General features: G+C 32.4%; 1 protein-coding gene across 7 annotated transcripts; it reads left to right on the top strand.

The window, feature by feature from the left end:
• Window positions 1–10: 10 nt before the first annotated feature.
• TIAL1 (TIA1 cytotoxic granule associated RNA binding protein like 1) lies at window positions 11–17,985 on the top strand. Of its 7 annotated transcripts, none has more exons than XM_044662605.1 (12): window positions 11–69; window positions 6,969–7,065; window positions 10,166–10,264; window positions 10,510–10,564; window positions 10,722–10,809; window positions 12,690–12,765; window positions 14,222–14,330; window positions 14,846–14,941; window positions 15,090–15,174; window positions 15,497–15,620; window positions 15,933–16,072; window positions 17,450–17,985. In XM_044662605.1, the coding sequence occupies exons 1-12, from the start codon at window positions 41–43 to the stop codon at window positions 17,565–17,567; spliced, it is 1,116 nt and encodes a 371-aa protein (XP_044518540.1). In that variant the 5' UTR covers window positions 11–40; the 3' UTR covers window positions 17,568–17,985. The 7 variants fall into 7 exon arrangements, with proteins under 7 accessions (XP_044518540.1, XP_044518539.1, XP_044518538.1 ...); XM_044662604.1 differs by having other exon boundaries at window positions 10,510–10,609; XM_044662603.1 differs by having other exon boundaries at window positions 10,115–10,264.
• The last annotated feature ends 352 nt before the right edge of the window (window positions 17,986–18,337 follow it).

Below are 18,337 nucleotides of genomic sequence, written 5' to 3'. Positions count from 1 at the left end.
CCTCCCCCTGGTCCGGGAACTCTCTGTCTCACCCACCGCGATGGAGGACGACGGGCAGCCCCGGACCCTGTGAGTACCCGAGCAGGCGGGGATGCCCGATGCCGCGAGGCCCGGGCCCCGGGGGCCGGAGGGGCAGGGGGCGAGGTCGGGCAGGGGCCGGGGCGGCGGCCTTTCGCTGAGGCGGACACGTCCTCATTCTTCCTCCCCGTCGCCTCCACCCTTCTCCCGGGCATCGACCTCCCCCCCCCCCCCACTCCCACCCTATCCTGGAGTCTGCCGTCCCTTCCCCTTCTCAGCATCCCTTGCCCCAGCACCGGAGAGGCTGAGGCTGACAGGAGACTCACCGCTCCTTGTTTCCCTCCCCGGTTCAGAGTCACGGGTGGGAGAGTAGGGGATCCTAGGAGTAAGGGATACAAGGCTTGGGGACCCCGGGGGGTGGGGAGGTTTGGTGATGGGAGCAAAGTTAGGGTGAGGAGCGGGGAGGAGGGGTGGTAGAGTCCTCGAACTGGGCCATCGAGGATAGCTAGCGAAGCATCTGTCTCATTACCTTCCAATCCCTGCACCCCAAATTCAGAACCTTGTGTGTCAATCACAGCGCCTTCTCCCTCCACTCTTATTTCTGCCATACATATAGCCTCTCCCTCTGCTGGCTTTTCTTGACTCGAGTAATCACCTCATTTCTATGCACTTGTCACCCAAGCATCATATCCTTTCCTTTTTTTTCCCCTACAATTCACTTGGAAAGCTGCCTCCTCTAAATGGATAGCCACTTGTTGAACTCTTATTGCTCTTCTCACTGGTCCCTTAATTTGTATGTTATCCTGAAGCTTTCTGAGTTGGATGAAAAGGGTGTCTTTTCTGAGCTTCTAATTTGATGCCTCTAGCATTTTCTTTTATTTTGCTGTTGCTTTTTACGTGTAAACCCAAGCTGATGAATGATTCCCGTCTTTAAATGACTTAATTTTGTCTTCTTTCTAAAGTGATGACTCAGCATTTGTACTCCTTTCGCTCTAGTTGTGGCACTTTCTCCCTTCTGCTTCTCTTTGTATCAACTTATTCTGAATATTTATAATGGGAAATATAGTTGTTATCTTTTATTTTGTTTGGTATCTTTTATTTTCTTAGCTTTCTGCTTTGCATTTCTCTACTTGAGTATTAGGAGTCAGATTCCAACTCTCATATTTATGTCTGGTTTTCATGATTGGAGTTTGCTTGGCAGTGTCCCTGTTAATAGACCCAATGATCTTATGGGAAAATTACTTTCTTTGGAGTTGGGGGGAAGATGGTTACCCGAGCAAGTTGAACATTTGGCTTCCTATTGGTTTACCCCAACCAAAAAAGTAAGTGGCCCACCAATATACTTTAATTTGAAAATTATTTCCCTTTTTACTACTTATTTTCATGTGACTATTGAATGTTATTTAACACTTTCAATTACTGTTTCACCATCTTTACAGGAGAGGTATTTGCCATCTTAGATTTTCAGAATGAGGGCCTATTTAAGCAAATGGAATATTTGAATGAAAGGCTCCTTTTGGTGGAAACTTTGTATTAACATTTTGTATTGTCTTCCAATTTGGTCTTCTCTTTTCAGAAAGAGGAGAACCGAAGCAATCTTGAAGTTTGCCATTTACTACTGAATCTAAGTACTAGTGTTTAGTTAGTAATGTATACTTTGACTTGAGGTATCTGAGAGAACTGGGTTTAACCCCTAGCCAGGATTTATTTAACAAGCTAGAAGTTACATTGTGTCTAAAGTCTGAAATGTTATTACATCATGACAGGTGCTAAAGAAATAGTAGTTTCTTAAAAGACACATTTACCAATTACTCTTTAGACAAAACCTGTTTTCCTTTAGAAAGAGCTATTACTGGGATTTTCATTCATCCCATATAATACGTTTACAACATCACATTTTTACTTTCTCAACTCTCATCAGACTTTATCCAATAGACATAATATGCTAACCTCTTTTATATCACCTATTTCTATCCCTACCTTCTATTCCTTTTTCTCATCTCATGCTCTCACACTCACCTAAACATGGATTTATCTGTTTACAGGTATGTACAAATGTGATGTGTATATATACATAAGTAAATCCTGTAAACTCTATCCATATCTTTGTCAATACATGTTTGATTGCCCTATATCTCTTTTTCTTTCTCTAACATTATTGTGGTTAGCTGTCTTCAGACTTCATCCATTGTTCTTCCTACTACACTGTCTTTTATGTAATAACTACTTGGTGTTTTATATTCATCATATTCCTTTCATCAAATTAGTATTAGCTACTAAAAATCCCAATTGTTATCATTATAGACAGAAATATTTGCCTTATTAGGATTCGTTCCATTTTTCTTTTTAATGTTATCATAGAAATCATTAATAAAAATTCAAAATAAAATAAGTTAAAATTTTTGTGATATGTATCAGTATCAGAAAAAAAGAATTGGTTTGAATTCCTTTTTCTTGAATTATACTTTATGGGTTTTTCCTTAAAAAAAATACTTTCAGGCACAAGTGATAAGTTTAAAGATGTTAAGAAGAGTAATGTGTTAGGTACTGTTTGGCTTTTTGCCCTAATTACTTTGATCATGTGATCTGTGGAATAAGTTTTCAAGCAGTTAATATACTTTTTAATCATGTACTTTAACCAAGACTTCTCTGTTACCCTGACATGCCTGTGTGTTACTAGTGAGGTTTTTTTCCTACAGACACACACAAGCTAAGACATATGGTTCTATCTTCAGAAAACAATGTGGTGTTAGCTAATAGGTAGGTTTTTAAATATTAATTACCTACAGTATTATTTATTTATTTTGCAGTGCTTAAAGTGGTTATAGGATTGCTTTTCTGAGAATAGTGTTATATTTGCCATACTATACTTGAAATGCATATTTTTGATGTTGTCTTCATATGACATTAATTTTTGTTGCCAATAGATAACTTTCCATATGGAATACAAGGAAACTCCTTTAAGGCTGTTATGGAAATATGATAAGACATCTGTCTCGTAGTCTTTATTATGCAGGCTAATACTGTATGTAGCTTTTTGCAGGGAAGAGCTGGAATATGTTTTGACCTATGGTAACCATGCTGAATCTATGGATAATAAGTCTCTGTTATAGTAGGGTAGTTTCTACCATATTAGCTTATTTCCCCATTTGCCTAAGATGCCAAATTCTAAAGGAATTATGGATTCAGAAAAATACCTAATTAATTGAATGAGAGTGACAACAAAAATAGAAAGCTTTAATTTGACTCTTCCTCAGAATTTAATCAGTTAAAAGGAAGGAATTAAAAATCTGAGAATCTAAATGCAATATTATTAATAGAAAAAATTATTAGGACTCCATTTTAGAACCTCAAGATGTCAAAGATTTGACTATATTTTCAAATCAATTCCCCCATTATATGTATCATATATCCTAGTCTGGGCAGCTAGGTGGCAGAGTAGATAGAGTGTGGAGCCTGAGGTCAGGGAGATTCATCTTCCTGAGTTCACATCTGGCTGGAGAAGGAAATGGCAAACCACTCCAGTGTCTTTGCCAAGAAAACCCCAAATGGGGTCATGAAGAGTCAGACAAGACTCAACAACAACAAAATCCTAGTCACTATATCAAAACTCATAACAGTATGTGTTGCTGACTTGCAGCACCCTTCCCCCCACCTTTGAATAAAATAGTTGTGTCTGGCCTATGGAAACAGGTCTAAAATGAAACTTGAAATAAATAGGTGGCATGCCTGGGATCTAATTAAGGATACCCTTTTTATGACTTCCAGGGATTTGTTAAGAACAAAGGAGAAGTTTTTCTTTTGTTGTGCAGTCTTTTGTCTTTAAGTCCTCTCTGGACCCAAGCTATTCACAAAAATGACCATCCTATTGCTGTAAAATTATGTTTTAAAATAGTATGATGAACTTTCTTAGAGCAATAGTATGTAGGAGTTCATTTTGTGATGGATAAACAACTTTGCTTTAGATTTTGAACTGGATTTTAACTGTTAGAGATGAAAAATATCCTTTTTCAGTTTAATACTTTCAATTTCTACAGTTCCTGCCCTTAGAAGAGAAAATAGTGCTCTAAGGTATGCCCTTCCTTTTTTTTTCTTATCAGGCATTCCCTTTTACTAACTTTGTTTTGGAATTCCTATGAAGTTTTCACCAGCAAACTGATTTCTCTTCAAATACAAGGATTTGCAGTGTTGAATCTTTCCAGTATTTTAGATTCTTCAAGTAACCAAATTTGTTTTTCAATTAATATTTCATATAACCAGAATAAGTGGTTTGGGGAACACATTGAAACAGCAATATTTTTTGTGGATAGAGGAAAAGGGTATCTCTTACACAATATGTTTTTTAAGTATAAGTGACCTGGAGAGCTGGCTATTACAGATGTCTTAAGATTGGTTCTATAGTATTTTTCTAGGAATTCATGTTGTAAAACTAAATAGCATAGAACAGGTATGTGTGTTTGTTTTTTTAATAGTAACCAAAAAAACCCCAACAAAAACCAACCCTACATAATTCACCTTTACAACCCCCCAAAAAAGTACCTCATAATACTTGTTACTATGTGGCTTTTTAAAGGTTATGCTGTTATAGGTGAAAGAACTGACAATCAAATTTTGGTAAAAATTTAGCAGAATATTTTATTACTCTTTAACATTAGGATGTTGATGTTACAGGAGTGATCCAAGTGGTGTCTTTTTTGAAACTAAAAGTTCACTACTAACATATGCAGTGTGAGGACTAGATTGTTAATTTTCCCACATAAAATGAGGCATTTGAGGGAAGAAAAGTAAAGCAGAGAAATCTGATATATAGAAACCTTTATTAGCTGTCTACATTGTAAATTATATTCTATTCTGAGATATCAAGAATAGATCTAAAAATTGTTATTTAGTGCTATTTAATTACTAGAAATGGACAGGGTTATCCAATTGTTCATGTAGGAATCTTTAAAACCTCTTATTGTGTATGTACATGTATCTTTACACCTATATATTGAGACATAAAGTCTCTATCTTGGAACTAAAGGGTCTGAAAAAGGAACAGATTTAGATAACTTTATTTTGTGATCAGAGCCTCTTGAGGCTAGTTAACTGCTGTTTATTTTACTTAAACATTTAGAAAAAGAAGTTTAAATCATTCTTTAGGATTTTTAATACTTAATCCTTAATAAGTATACTTCTGTATTGCTGATTATAAGATTGTGCCAGTTGAAAGTAATAGAATCTGTTTAATCATTATAAATCTAGTCTCATATTTTTAACTTGAAAATTCTACTAGTTTTTCTATAAGATTCAGTTGCAGTACAGCCCCTGTAATTTCAGAGAAGAAAACCATGGCCACTAACCATATCATTCAGAGATAAATGTTGGTAGTTCCAAGCAAATGAATGTGAACAGTTCATAAATCCATTACAGCTGCAAGGAAAAGCAGTGCAATATGTGGTCTTCAGCTAGATGAATGACATTGTTGTATATAGGGCTAGCACATTGGACATCAAGCAAAGTTCGTTGCTGATGTTATGTTTGAGGAATCAGTTTTGGAATGAACTTTGGATGAGATTATTAGAAATAATGTCTTTTAAGTATTATTTTTTATGAATGTGCATATCAGTAATTTCTACTGTAAATATTTTAATACAGCTGAAAATTCTTATTTATTCTCTTGTTCATATTTTTTAATTTTTACTTTGTCTTGTATCATTTTTTCTTTTGGATTTCTACATTTAAAAAAATTTAGGTGATTTTAAACTATCTAATAATTTTGTGTATAGAATTTATTCTTGTCCAGATACTTGTCTAGTTTTCCAGATTTTGTATATTACACTGATAATACAACTCATTGTTTCTTCTGGAAAGCTAAATAAGCATGTTGATATTTTATCTATATTGTTTTGTTTATATGACTGAAGGCTTTTTTACATTTGAGTTCTTTGTTTTTTTATGAAAGAGTGGCCATCTTTAACACACAGTAAGTGAATTCTAGAAGGCTTATAAATTCTGGAGGTAAAGCACTTTTAAAAATCCATTACAGAGGGCATATTAGTCTACCTTTTTGTTTCTCTGGATTTCCTAGGATCTTCCCTCTCCCCCATTCCTTCTCTCCTTCCCATCCCACCACCAAAGGTATATATTTGACTTTAGGAAAATTAACATTCAAATTTACTATGTTCAGAACAGTATTTTAGTAAGGATTGTGATTCAGAGTATAGCTAGGCAAGAAGTATAGCTAGATAAATAAAATGAAGTGACTATATAAAGATGTATAATATGGTAAAGGAACTTTTTTTTGACTTAGCTAGGTTTTCCTTGTATGAATCATAGTCTAGTTAAATACAAAATCAAAACTATTTAAAACCTAAAATTTATTTTCCAGATTCATAATTTCATTTTCCTATCCCCCCAAGTCTTCATTGACATTGGTATGCATATATAGGTGAATGTATATGTATTTATATTGGGGTTCACCTAAAATGCATATTAGTGATTAAGATAGACTCACCTTATAACTTATTCCCTTTTATTTTTTTAAACATCTTAATTGTTGGATGTCTGTGTTCATAATACAAATGACTATTTTGAGTTATTTTAGGGATGTCTATAATACAGATATTAGTTTGGAAGGTTTGCAGGCGCCCCCCCCCCCCATGCTATAGAAAATAAAAGACTTATGCATATGGAAAAGAACTGAAATAATTATAGTTATATTAAATATAAGGTCACAACTTGAAGTTGCATCTTGAAGTTCCTAAAAATTACTTCAGGGGCAGAAAATATTGCCATGCTTATAAAAAAAGTAAATATTCACATTTTATTTGTAGAATAAGGCCCAACATTAAGAAACTTGAGATTTTATCAAGATAATGAAATACTGTAAATTATCTAAAAAACTTGTTGATGTCAATTAAGAAGATAATATATGTGAAAATGTTTATATTTGTCCCCCTCTTATATAGCTATGTAGGTAATCTCTCCAGGGATGTGACAGAAGTCCTTATTCTTCAGTTATTCAGTCAAATTGGACCATGTAAAAGCTGTAAAATGATAACAGAGGTAAGATCTTCCCAATAAAATGTGACATGAATGGGTTTTAATTTTTAAAATCCAGTGGGTGGTATATGGTAATAGATTAAGATTTTTTCAGAAAGCTCTTGGAATAAGAACTGTTACAGGGAGGTTCAAGTTTGACTAAATTGGTTCTGATACTTAAGATTCTTTAGTCAAACTATGTTTGAATAGGTTTCATTTAAATTACAAGGCTATTTTCAGAAGATGCTGAATGTTAAAAGATGTTTTCAGTATTGCAGCTGCTCATGTTGAAAATCTGGGTGAAGTTATTTGAAAGTAAAAATGTTACTAATTAAGCAAAAACATGAAGCTAAAGAGTCCTAGTATGTAACCATGTGAAATTGTGGTATATTTAATACTTATACAATGCATTTTATGGTTGTTTAGTAAACATTAAATGACTAGCCAGTAGCTACACTTTTAAAAGTTGAAATTTAATTTTATACTTGAAAGAAATTACCAGAAAAATATCTGGAACAGATTATAGTTGGTATTTCCTTTCATTGTTTTTTTGTCTTTTTGTTAATATTTTTTTAAACACCTATATTCTCTGCTATATTCATTTGGATTGAAATAGGTTAAGTTGTATAATCCCAATCTCCTTTTGTCTTCCAAATTTGGAATTCTCATCATCTAGCAGTAATTGTTGACATCACTAACAAGTGTAAAGGAAACAATTCACTATTGTTATTTCTAGTGTTACTTAGTGATGCCCTTAAAGTTTTAGAGCTGTAAGAAGTGGAAGAATCCAAAGGTCCTTGAACAATCAGTAATTTATTTCACTTTTGAAATTTATTTTAAAGCATTAAAAATCTTATTTTTCTGTTGAAATCTTAAATTAATTTTGAGAAGGTACTGTACATTACAAAGTAGATTTGAACCATTTCGTTAACTAGACACAATATATCAGTTTTGCATGATACAATAAGTATTTAAAATGCCAATTCCTAGAGTGCATATCTTAGAACACCTAGCACACTATAGGCACTAAAACATGAAATAAGAAGTTGGTTAATGTGATTAAAAAAAAACTTAAATTTTTAAAAAAATTATATAAACAATTTTTTAAAATTGTCTTCTGGCATTTTGTGATTTAGGTTAATGATTTTAGCTTTCAAAAATCTACAGCAATTTTTCCCTTTTTAATAAATAATAAAGACATCGTTCTTCCCTTTCTAATCCTATTTTCAGAAATAGACTACCATACATTTTTCTATAATTAATGATTTGTGCTAGATAACCCTGGTACTTCATAGTATTAAGAATGAAAGAGTAAATATTACTAGTAGATTTTGGAGGGAGTGGAAGGAAAACCTACCACATGCCCATAGAATTTTAACTCCATAATCTCTATTGTTAGCCTTTTCTTTTATAAATGTTATTAGTATTTTGTTAATTAGCTCAATTAAAAATGCGTTTAAATTTGTTTTAAGACTTAAATTATTCTCTCAGTATCCACAAGTAAAAATAACATTGACACTATTCCAACAATATAATTTTGTTTTGTGTGACAACCTAGTGTTTTTTGTCAGAGCTAATAATCACACTTCTCTGTTCCTAATTAAACATCTCCTGGTTGTTTGAGACCCATTTTTGGATTACTTCACTGAAATTTTCCCAGTCACAAAAAAATAGTTGTTAAAAGATTCTTATTTTGCTGGTATTTTGGTCTCCTTCAGTCCAACTTGAAACAAATGCACTAATTCTCTCAATGGTACTAATAATGAACAGAGGAGATTTTGATCATGTGTATTATATATATGTGTATAATTATGAATTAACTTAGAATCTAATTTTGAAACTGTTATAGTAACAGTTTTTGTAATGTTTTAATTGTACACGTCTTAAACATTATTTGCATTTTCATAAAGCACTTGAGAATTTGACAGATCTAATTTAAAGCTAATAAATAGACCTCAGCTTCTTTTGGGGAGGATCTCTGAAATAGTAGATTTGTGAAATTCTAGGAAGGTTCAATCTTAGAGAAATTGTAAATTAGTAGGTACTAGAAATCTCGGACTTTGTTTCTTTTTTTCTTAATTTTTTTCTCTTGCAAAAAAAAACCCAAAACAACTATAATCCAGTCTACTAATACCATAAGAAATAACCCATAGTACTGACAAAAGTCAGAAAGAAAAGGCCCGCTTTATAATTTTATTGTTTTTTTATATATATATATATATTCATGAAACTCCAGAAGATGCAAAAGAGTAATGCATGAGTACAGCTCATACCTTTCAGATAAATGTAGAGTAGAGGAAGCACTGGTAATCAGTGATCCTTACTCTTCTATTCTGAATTTCAGGTTCTTTTTGGCCTAACTTTTGGTGTTAGAAGAGCCTTTAGAAATCATCTAGTACAACCCCCTCATTTTATAGATGAGGAAACTGAAAAGTAGGAAGCCAAATGACTTGTCCAAAGATACCTTGGAAGTTAGTCTTAGAGCTGGGACTATCACTGGAGTCTCTTTGACACCACCCTCTTCAGGTAGTTCAGCACTACCTTCCTGCATCCAATTATATATGGAACATCATTGCAGATTTGGTGTACTTAATTCTATGTCTTGAACATTATCAGCAAAATAGAAAGTCTCTGAAATAGTTCACTTCTAGAAATTGGATTTTATATATTTCTTATTAATTAGTTTATGATTAATTACCTGTTAATCATTGGTCCAATGTTTTTAACTAACACTGATGATAAATGCTGAAGTACTTTGGTAGGAACTAATAATTTTAATAAGGAACACTATTCTTAGTTTATTAGTACCAATATCAGAAGTACTTTTTGATATAAAGTTAAAATATTAGAAAGTTACAAAACTATTATACCACATTCTGATCATTTGAATTTAACATAGTCATGCTATTATAGTCCTTTTTAGAGTCCTTTATAAATACTATACTACTTTGCTTATTATTAAGCTTAAATTAGAGTTTATCTTTTAAAATGTTAGGCTTCATAAACTATTTGCAGTCTTCACTTTTAAGATTCCTAGCTATCAGTAATGTTTTTTCCTGGATTTTCTTCTCAGCAACCCGATAGCAGAAGGGTCAACTCTTCTGTTGGATTTTCTGTTTTGCAGCATACAAGCAATGACCCATATTGCTTTGTGGAATTTTATGAACACAGAGATGCAGCTGCTGCATTAGCGGCTATGAATGGGAGAAAAATTTTGGGCAAGGTAAGTTTGAAGAACATTTTGTAGATTTTCAAAAATAATCTCACACACATATCTTTGCATGCAAAATTCTTTGGTTTTTAATTTTGGGTGATTTTTTTAAAACACAGAATGCTCTTAAGTCATAACCATGTTTTTGCTTTGTTCAAGTCTGATAACTTCATTTTTAAAAAATCCTTCCAAATTAAAAGTAAGTTGTTGTTCACAGTGAAATGACTAATTGTCTTAAATGTAATCTTTATTTTTAGGAGGTCAAAGTAAACTGGGCAACAACACCAAGTAGCCAGAAAAAAGATACCTCTAGTAAGTATATTGTAGCTATTACTGTTCACCTCAGGGATCAATATGGTAGCCTTATGAATCTCAATTTGATCATATTTTCTCCAAACCTAAGGCCTAAAAGAAGAGTTCTACTAATTAAGTTCCTTAGTGTTTTTATCATAAAATGCTTCGATTCCAGATCACTTCCACGTATTTGTTGGAGATTTGAGTCCAGAAATAACAACAGAAGATATCAAATCAGCATTTGCTCCTTTTGGTAAAATATCGTAAGTATTATTATCAATACCTCACTCAGTAGTGTCAGGAAAATTGTATAAGATTGAATTGTTTCAGAGTTGAAGTTTTTCTTTCCCTAGTTAGCATTGTTTTGTGTTCTATTCTTTAAAATGCAAATATGGTATTTAGAGTTCTTGATTCTTGTTTTCAACTGATTCTGTGCATAATGTATATTTATAAATTAAAATTGTTTTGTATGTTGACTTTAAAGAAATGTGTTTAGTAGTTAATAAATGAATGCTAACATAAGGTCCAAAGTTTTGTAAATTTTTTGAAAATTGTGTTAGATAAAGATAAAAGAAACTCTGATTTAGGCTGTATATGACTGCTTGTGGGGAGGGGGGAGGGAAAGGGTTGTAATAAAGTAAAATCTTAGAATGTTTTATGTTATGAATTTAGTATATTGAACTTGGAGAGATTATTGTTGCTTAAATGTAGAATACATTGTGTTTTTATAATTTAGTCTGTAATTTTCTTAGTATTAAAATGTCTGAGTCAAAGGTATTATGATATATGACTAGATATTCTTAATGGTGATGCATGATTATGCCAGAAATGGGAAAATGCCATTTGATCTTTCTCTAACACAGAGCAAAGTTCACAATATATTCTTTGATCAAATGTATTGAAAATTAAATTTTTGCAAGTGTTAAAAGTATATCTTGTCTTGCTGTTTAAAAGCAGGATATTTTGTAGATTTATTTTCTACATATTTAAATTAATGAACATTTAATACTGCTTTTCAGGAATACAATTCAGCTAAGAACAACAATGTTCATTTCTCTACGCTTTTGTTGTTCTGTATATTTAATTTTAATGGACCAAAATACTTAATTGTTAATCTTCTATTTTTGATGTTTGCTTTGCTTTTAAATCTCTAAGTGTGGTAAGTAATGCTATTTTTAAAAATCAGTATAAAAAGAATAATACAGGTTGCTGTTTCTCAATCTTTATTTATACCTGAGACCTGCAGTTTTTCTAAAGTCCAAGTCACAATTAAAAGTAATAGCATTCTGGTTATTTTGCAGAATTGCTCATAAGAATGGACAGGATCTTGAAGGCTAACTGCAAGGAACTGTGCACACTGGAACTCAGTTGTAGATTTTTTTTCTCATTTTCTATTTATTCTTATTATACATTATTTATATATACATATTTTAGTATTTACATTTTAACATTCTATATTCAGTGCAGTTCTATATTTCCAATCATTTTAACTTACTCACTAAAAATTTCTGTGTAAATTTGTTGTTTTCGTACTGGTGTGCTTAGCATTGTTGTTAGTTTTTTATTCTCCTTTCTTAAATTTCTGAAAATGTCAATTTTTCAAAATTTACAGCTGCCCAAACTCCAAAATGATGGTAGAGAATTGACCAAGAAAAATAAAGAAATCTGTTAACAGGCCATGTATGCCTTTTTAATTCCTATTTTTTTCCTCTTTTTCAATTTTTTAATATTTCATATATTTTGTATCACTAGGCAGAAGACATTTAACTATTTAGAGATTGCATGGTAAAGTAGTTAGAATTGTTAAAGTAATTTATAGAACAGTAAACCTTAGAGGACCCTAGTCAATAGAATATTAGAAAAGGAAACTATTGTTCCCTTTAACCTTCAAAGTTGAGCATTTAGTTTTAGAAAGAATAGGCTGTATTTGATAGGTTGCATGTTTATTACATGTTTTTGTCCTACTGCTTTTTTCTAACAGGTAAAGAAGCAATAGGGAGAGTTCAGGAATGGCTATAGTTAATTAGGGTTAACTGGAAATTTATATAAAATTATGCTCACAATACAGTGTGTGTGGTTCCTTTTAGTTTTTATTTTGAAGGTAATAATTATTTCCCTCATTTAGCTGTGCTTCTTTTCACAGGGATGCTCGGGTAGTTAAAGACATGGCAACTGGAAAATCGAAAGGCTATGGTTTTGTATCATTTTATAACAAACTAGTAAGTAACTTGAACAAATTATGTTTCTGGTAGAAATTTTAATCATTGACCAATATATCTGAAACCTTAAATATTCCAGATATATAATCTACTATCTTAAATATTTGTTGTGTATTTGATATTTTTTTTTTCCGAACTTATTAGCACATTCTTCTCCTACCAGCTTGAATATAGCTGGAACAACTAATAAGTTGGCAAATATAAGGAAGATTTTTTTTTAATGTCAATATGAGTAGAATAGGTACTTTGTATGATAGTTTTAGATTAGAAATTTGGCTACAGTAACATCGACTGAAATAAATACACTTGAGTGTTACTAGTAATGCCCTGACATTAAGACAATAAGAAAATTTTACCTTTTCATATTTTCTTGGATTATGTTATCTTCTTGCTTTACATATAACACTTTTTATTATTTCCATGTCCCATCTGTTATCTCTTTTTAAATTGGGGATTTTAAAGAATACACTACAGTATTTGAATGAAAATTAGACTTATCTGTAGTCTTTATTTTAAAATATTTTTATTAAAAAGTTTTAATGCCTAAACATTTATATTAACCACAAAATATAAATTGAGACATTTAAACCAAATAGGCTTGGGCATCAATTTTTAGAAACAGGTTTTTTTTAAATATAAAGATTTTGCTTTAGAAACTTGTAATCTTTGCATTATATTAAAGCATTGTAATGGGAGACAAAAGTTGTCTTCCATTATGTTTAATTTTGAGCATATTAAACCCAGTGTCTAGTGACAGTTTTTTCTTTTACAGCACTTTATGGTGCATAGGTCATGGGGTATTAAATGTCATAAGTCATTGATTGTTATAATGTAGTTCTTTGTTAAGATGGGTTTTGCCTCTAGATGTCCTGAAATGAAACTTACATTAAAAACCTGGCTTTAAATATGAGATTTTATTCACAGAAACTTCTAAGTTTGTGATAGAGGAAAGGTTGTTACTTTGACCGCTCTGGAGTATTTAATTTTTTTAAAATAATTTTTATTTTTTAGAAAAGTTATCATGGTTACATGATTCATGTTCTTACTTTCCCCTTCACCCCCCCCAACCTCCTTCTCTCCACCCTCACCCCACCCCCATGGAGTATTTTCTTAAAAAATTTATTGGATCAGGGTTTTTTGGTTTTTTGGTCATTGTTTAGGAATAAACTATTCCTTGATTATCAGCTCAATATTTTGAAATATTTAAATAAAAATTTTTTTTAGTCACTTGAGTTGAAATTAACTTTGAATGTTAATCCATTTACTAGATTGTTTTGCTATGACTTACTTAGAATACTCTGTAAATTAAAGCATATTGATGCTATTTCTTGATCCTGTCAGCTCGAGAATTCCATCTTCTCATAATAGAAACATTTACTGGTAATTGTCTTTCTAGCCATAAATTATTTTAAATTTCTTAGCCTTTTAATTATTTTTTTTCTTTCTGGATTTTTAGGATGCAGAAAATGCAATTGTACATATGGGAGGTCAGTGGCTGGGAGGTCGTCAAATCCGAACCAATTGGGCAACACGTAAACCACCAGCTCCTAAAAGTACACAAGAAAGTAAGACGATTACTGTTATAAAATGTAAAGGGATCACAATATATTTAGCATGAGGACTTTAATTGGGGTCAGATTTGTGGATCCCTTATAGAATCATGGCTATAGCATGAGCAGATTAATTGAGATCTGATTTGTGACTTCAGCACAGAATCACATTTTGGGACTTTAATACCAACCAACTAAATCACTTTATCCTCAAAATTCTAGGCTTCATCCTAAATTTACTAGCTCTTGAGAATAACAAGGTTTGTTTTGAACACATAGTTTTTGATGTGATATTAAAATTAATTAGATTAGAATGAATAGATACAGTGCTACAATTATATAGAAAGGAAGATTTATACTTTCCTCTTTTTGTCTATTTTTGTAGAATTATTGCATTCATTTTTACCTGCTAATATAACAGTTCAAAATAATGCTGTGTAAAAACAATAATGTATACTTCTCAAAAGCTGAATTTTGTAGGACTTTACAACTAATAAAAAACAAACTTCCCATTTTCTTTCTGTAAAAAGATAGCACAAAACAGTTGAGATTTGAAGATGTGGTAAATCAGTCAAGTCCAAAAAATTGTACTGTGTACTGTGGAGGAATTGCTTCTGGGTTAACAGGTAGGATCTGTTTCCTTATCTTTTTCTAGTGGGTATTTCTCTACCATTGACATCATTTCATGGTGTGACACCATTTCATGGTACAAATCTGCTTTAAATGTTATGGGGGTTTTTGTCTTTTTTGTTTGGTTTGGTTTGGTTTTTATAGATCAGCTCATGAGACAGACATTTTCACCGTTTGGACAAATTATGGAAATAAGAGTTTTTCCTGAAAAGGGTTATTCATTTGTCAGGTAAGGTTGCCACATGTAGTTATTTTTGTTGCTTTAAAATTTCCTTTGATTCATTCCTTTGGGTTATTTTTGGTTAGCACCATAATATCAACATGCCATATGCAAGTATTCTTTTGCAATGCGAATCTTTTTATAGGCCCATAGGATTTACCTCCTAGAACACAGGAACCATATCTGTAAGCTATCATTTTGCATGCATGCTTCATTGTGCAAAGTTTTTTAAAAACCACACATCCAAAATGAAGCTTCCAATAAACATAAAAGCCTGACAGCTGAGTGCCTTAAAATGAAAGTTTTCACATTTTGATTTTTCATCTCTTAGATTTTCAACACATGAAAGCGCAGCCCATGCCATTGTTTCAGTAAATGGTACGACAATTGAAGGACACGTAGTTAAGTGTTATTGGGGTAAAGAATCTCCTGATATGACTAAAAACTTCCAACAGGTAATTGGATTCATGAATTTCACACTGTTTTTTTTTAATATGTGAGTTAAAATGTGTCCTGGAAGGAATTTATAACTTTTTGGTGAAAAACCTAAAGCATACTAATACTTTTATGCTATAAAAAGAGGATAAACTTGAAATTGTGCTCATATCTCTTCACAGGGGTCACCTTTTAAAATTTGCATAACAACAGTGCCCTTATAGTATGAGGATCCTTACTCAATACTTTCTTTTTCTTTTCTCCTGTCTTCTCACAAAATCCTAAACAAGACTTGTTTCTTACATGTCATCTAAGGTATTTATTTTCCCTAGGTGGACTACAGTCAGTGGGGCCAGTGGAGCCAGGTGTATGGAAATCCACAACAGTATGGACAATACATGGCAAATGGCTGGCAAGTGCCGTCCTATGGAATGTATGGGCAAGCATGGAATCAGCAAGGATTTGGAGTTGAGTAAGTTGTCTCTTCATGTTTTTATAATAATCTCCATGGAATTTTTGTTGACTTTTTTGAATTGCAAGTTAAATAGTAGTGAAAGTAAACATTAAAGTCTTTATAGAAATGTGTTTTATTTGAGGAATTTTTTAAGCCTTATTGCCCCACACAGTATCTTCTGAAATCCATAAAATATGAATGATTTGGCAGATTCCCTTTTCCTAGTTATATTTACTACATTGTAAAATAGTGCCAAATAAAAGCCAATCATAAGAAGTTGAAAATTCTCAAGATTTATTTTATACTATTAGTCACTGTTTAGTCAGGGCAAGAAAGGGTTAAAGTAAATGTCACCAAGATCTTTACACTTTAGCTGTCTTCACACTGTAATCCAGCTGCTTTTGAGTTCTTAAGGAATATAGTTTAGTCAAATAAAGAGGAGCTTTTGGAACTTTAGTTAGCTTTAAGAATCTCGTTAGTTGTGGTTAGAACAAATGTGGTTAAGTATGTAGTTAGCTTGATCTGTATTCTCATAAATCCAAGTGATTTTCCTTATGATATGACATCTATAAGCTAGTGTGAAACCATTATTTTATTAGATTTTTTTTACATGTTAATGTCTCAGGTTTGTGCAGTTCTGAGGTGAGATTTTAGTTTGTATGTGGAATAAATAGGAAAATTTATCTGATACCAAGTACAATATGTAATTTTTTGCTCCCATGGGTTAGTCTCTGATACTACATTGGATTTCCTTCAGTATCTCAGATTCTCAGAATTAGAAGGAAACTCAGAGGCTATCTAGTCCCAAACTGTATTTGGACAGGAATACCTTCCCTATCTCTCACTAAAGCCTACAAGGAGCTGTTTGCTTTTTTTTTTTTTTTTTTTTTTTTTTTTTCTTTTCCTTTTTTAAACCACTAGGATAGTGGAGGTCACCTTCTCTTGAGACCCTGAGGCAGTCTGGTTGATCTTTCCTGAAAGTCTCAGACAACTCTATGCCTTCCTATCAAAATATCCCTTAGGCTTTATACTATGTAGGCAATACCCTGTGGTTATATAGTACAAGGTATCCAAAGCAGTAAATGTTTACATGTAACTATGTTCATATGTGACTAATGGGTATGCAGTTTCACCATTTAAACAAAATTTTGTAGGTTAGTGGGGCATGCAGCCCAAATATCTTTATTTTTTGTCTTTGATTTTGTGGCCTTTTGTGATCTTTCTATTTTGAATATGACTGTACATCTATGTAGAACAAGTGTGTTTTTTATTAGCATTTGCTTTAATTTTTTGTAGTAAATATATTGCTATACGGGAGTGTTTTGTTATCTAAGAATTTAATTTCCATATCTTCATTGTAAATAAATTCTAAATGAAATATTTCTTTCTTTAAAGCCAATCTCCATCTGCAGCCTGGATGGGTGGATTTGGTGCTCAGCCTGCCCAAGGACAAGCTGCCCCTGTAATACCTAACCAAGCTGGATATGGCATGGCGAGTTACCAAACACAGTGAGCTGGGACTCTTTAAACAAAAGGGTAATTCATGATAGGCTTCAGTTTCCAGTGACACTGAAGACGGGAACGTAGACATCGGGAAATGGAAGTATTTATTTTTAAAATGGAAATGTTTGGAACCTTTAGCACAGCTTTGCTTGGTGAAGGACACACATGTCTTCTAGTTCTGCCTTTTTAAGTTTTTGTTCATGATGGATATGAACATGATTTTTCTTTGTGTACAAAAACAAAAAATAAAGTCAATAAAGACAATTCTGACTACAAATTTTGATATAGTAGCAGCAGAGAAATGGGTTATGAATTTTGCTTCTTATATTACCATTCCATTTTTTGTGTGTTCTGTCTTCACTGTTTTATATCACTGTTCTAAAAGGAAAAATTGGGGATATGAAAATACAGCGAATCACTTAAAAGTTCTACATGAATCTTGAATCCTTTTTTCTTAATGGTGGACCAAATATTGTTTCAGCCGAAACAGTTGTCATTCAGAAGAAATACATACTCTGGAAGTAATTTAAGGACATTTGATTATTTTCTGAATGCCCAAAGAAACTGAAGTTTGATATAAAAATGTTATGGTCTAAAAGAACAGTACTCTGTCTGATTTACTTGAACAGATTTTTGTGGTCCATATTCAGGCACATATCAGAAGTGTTTTTCTTATTGAAATTGTAGCGTATTGCATTTAATTTAGGAAGCAAATTTTTAGTAGCTGTTTATATGAAAGTTAAGCAGTCATATATAGGCTTTTGCATAAAGATTAAAACT

This window comes from Gracilinanus agilis, chromosome 2, assembly GCF_016433145.1.
Source record: "Gracilinanus agilis isolate LMUSP501 chromosome 2, AgileGrace, whole genome shotgun sequence".
Lineage (NCBI taxonomy): Eukaryota > Metazoa > Chordata > Mammalia > Didelphimorphia > Didelphidae > Gracilinanus > Gracilinanus agilis.
Note: the sequence above shows the minus strand (reverse complement) of the source record. Positions and strands in the feature narration are given on the sequence as shown.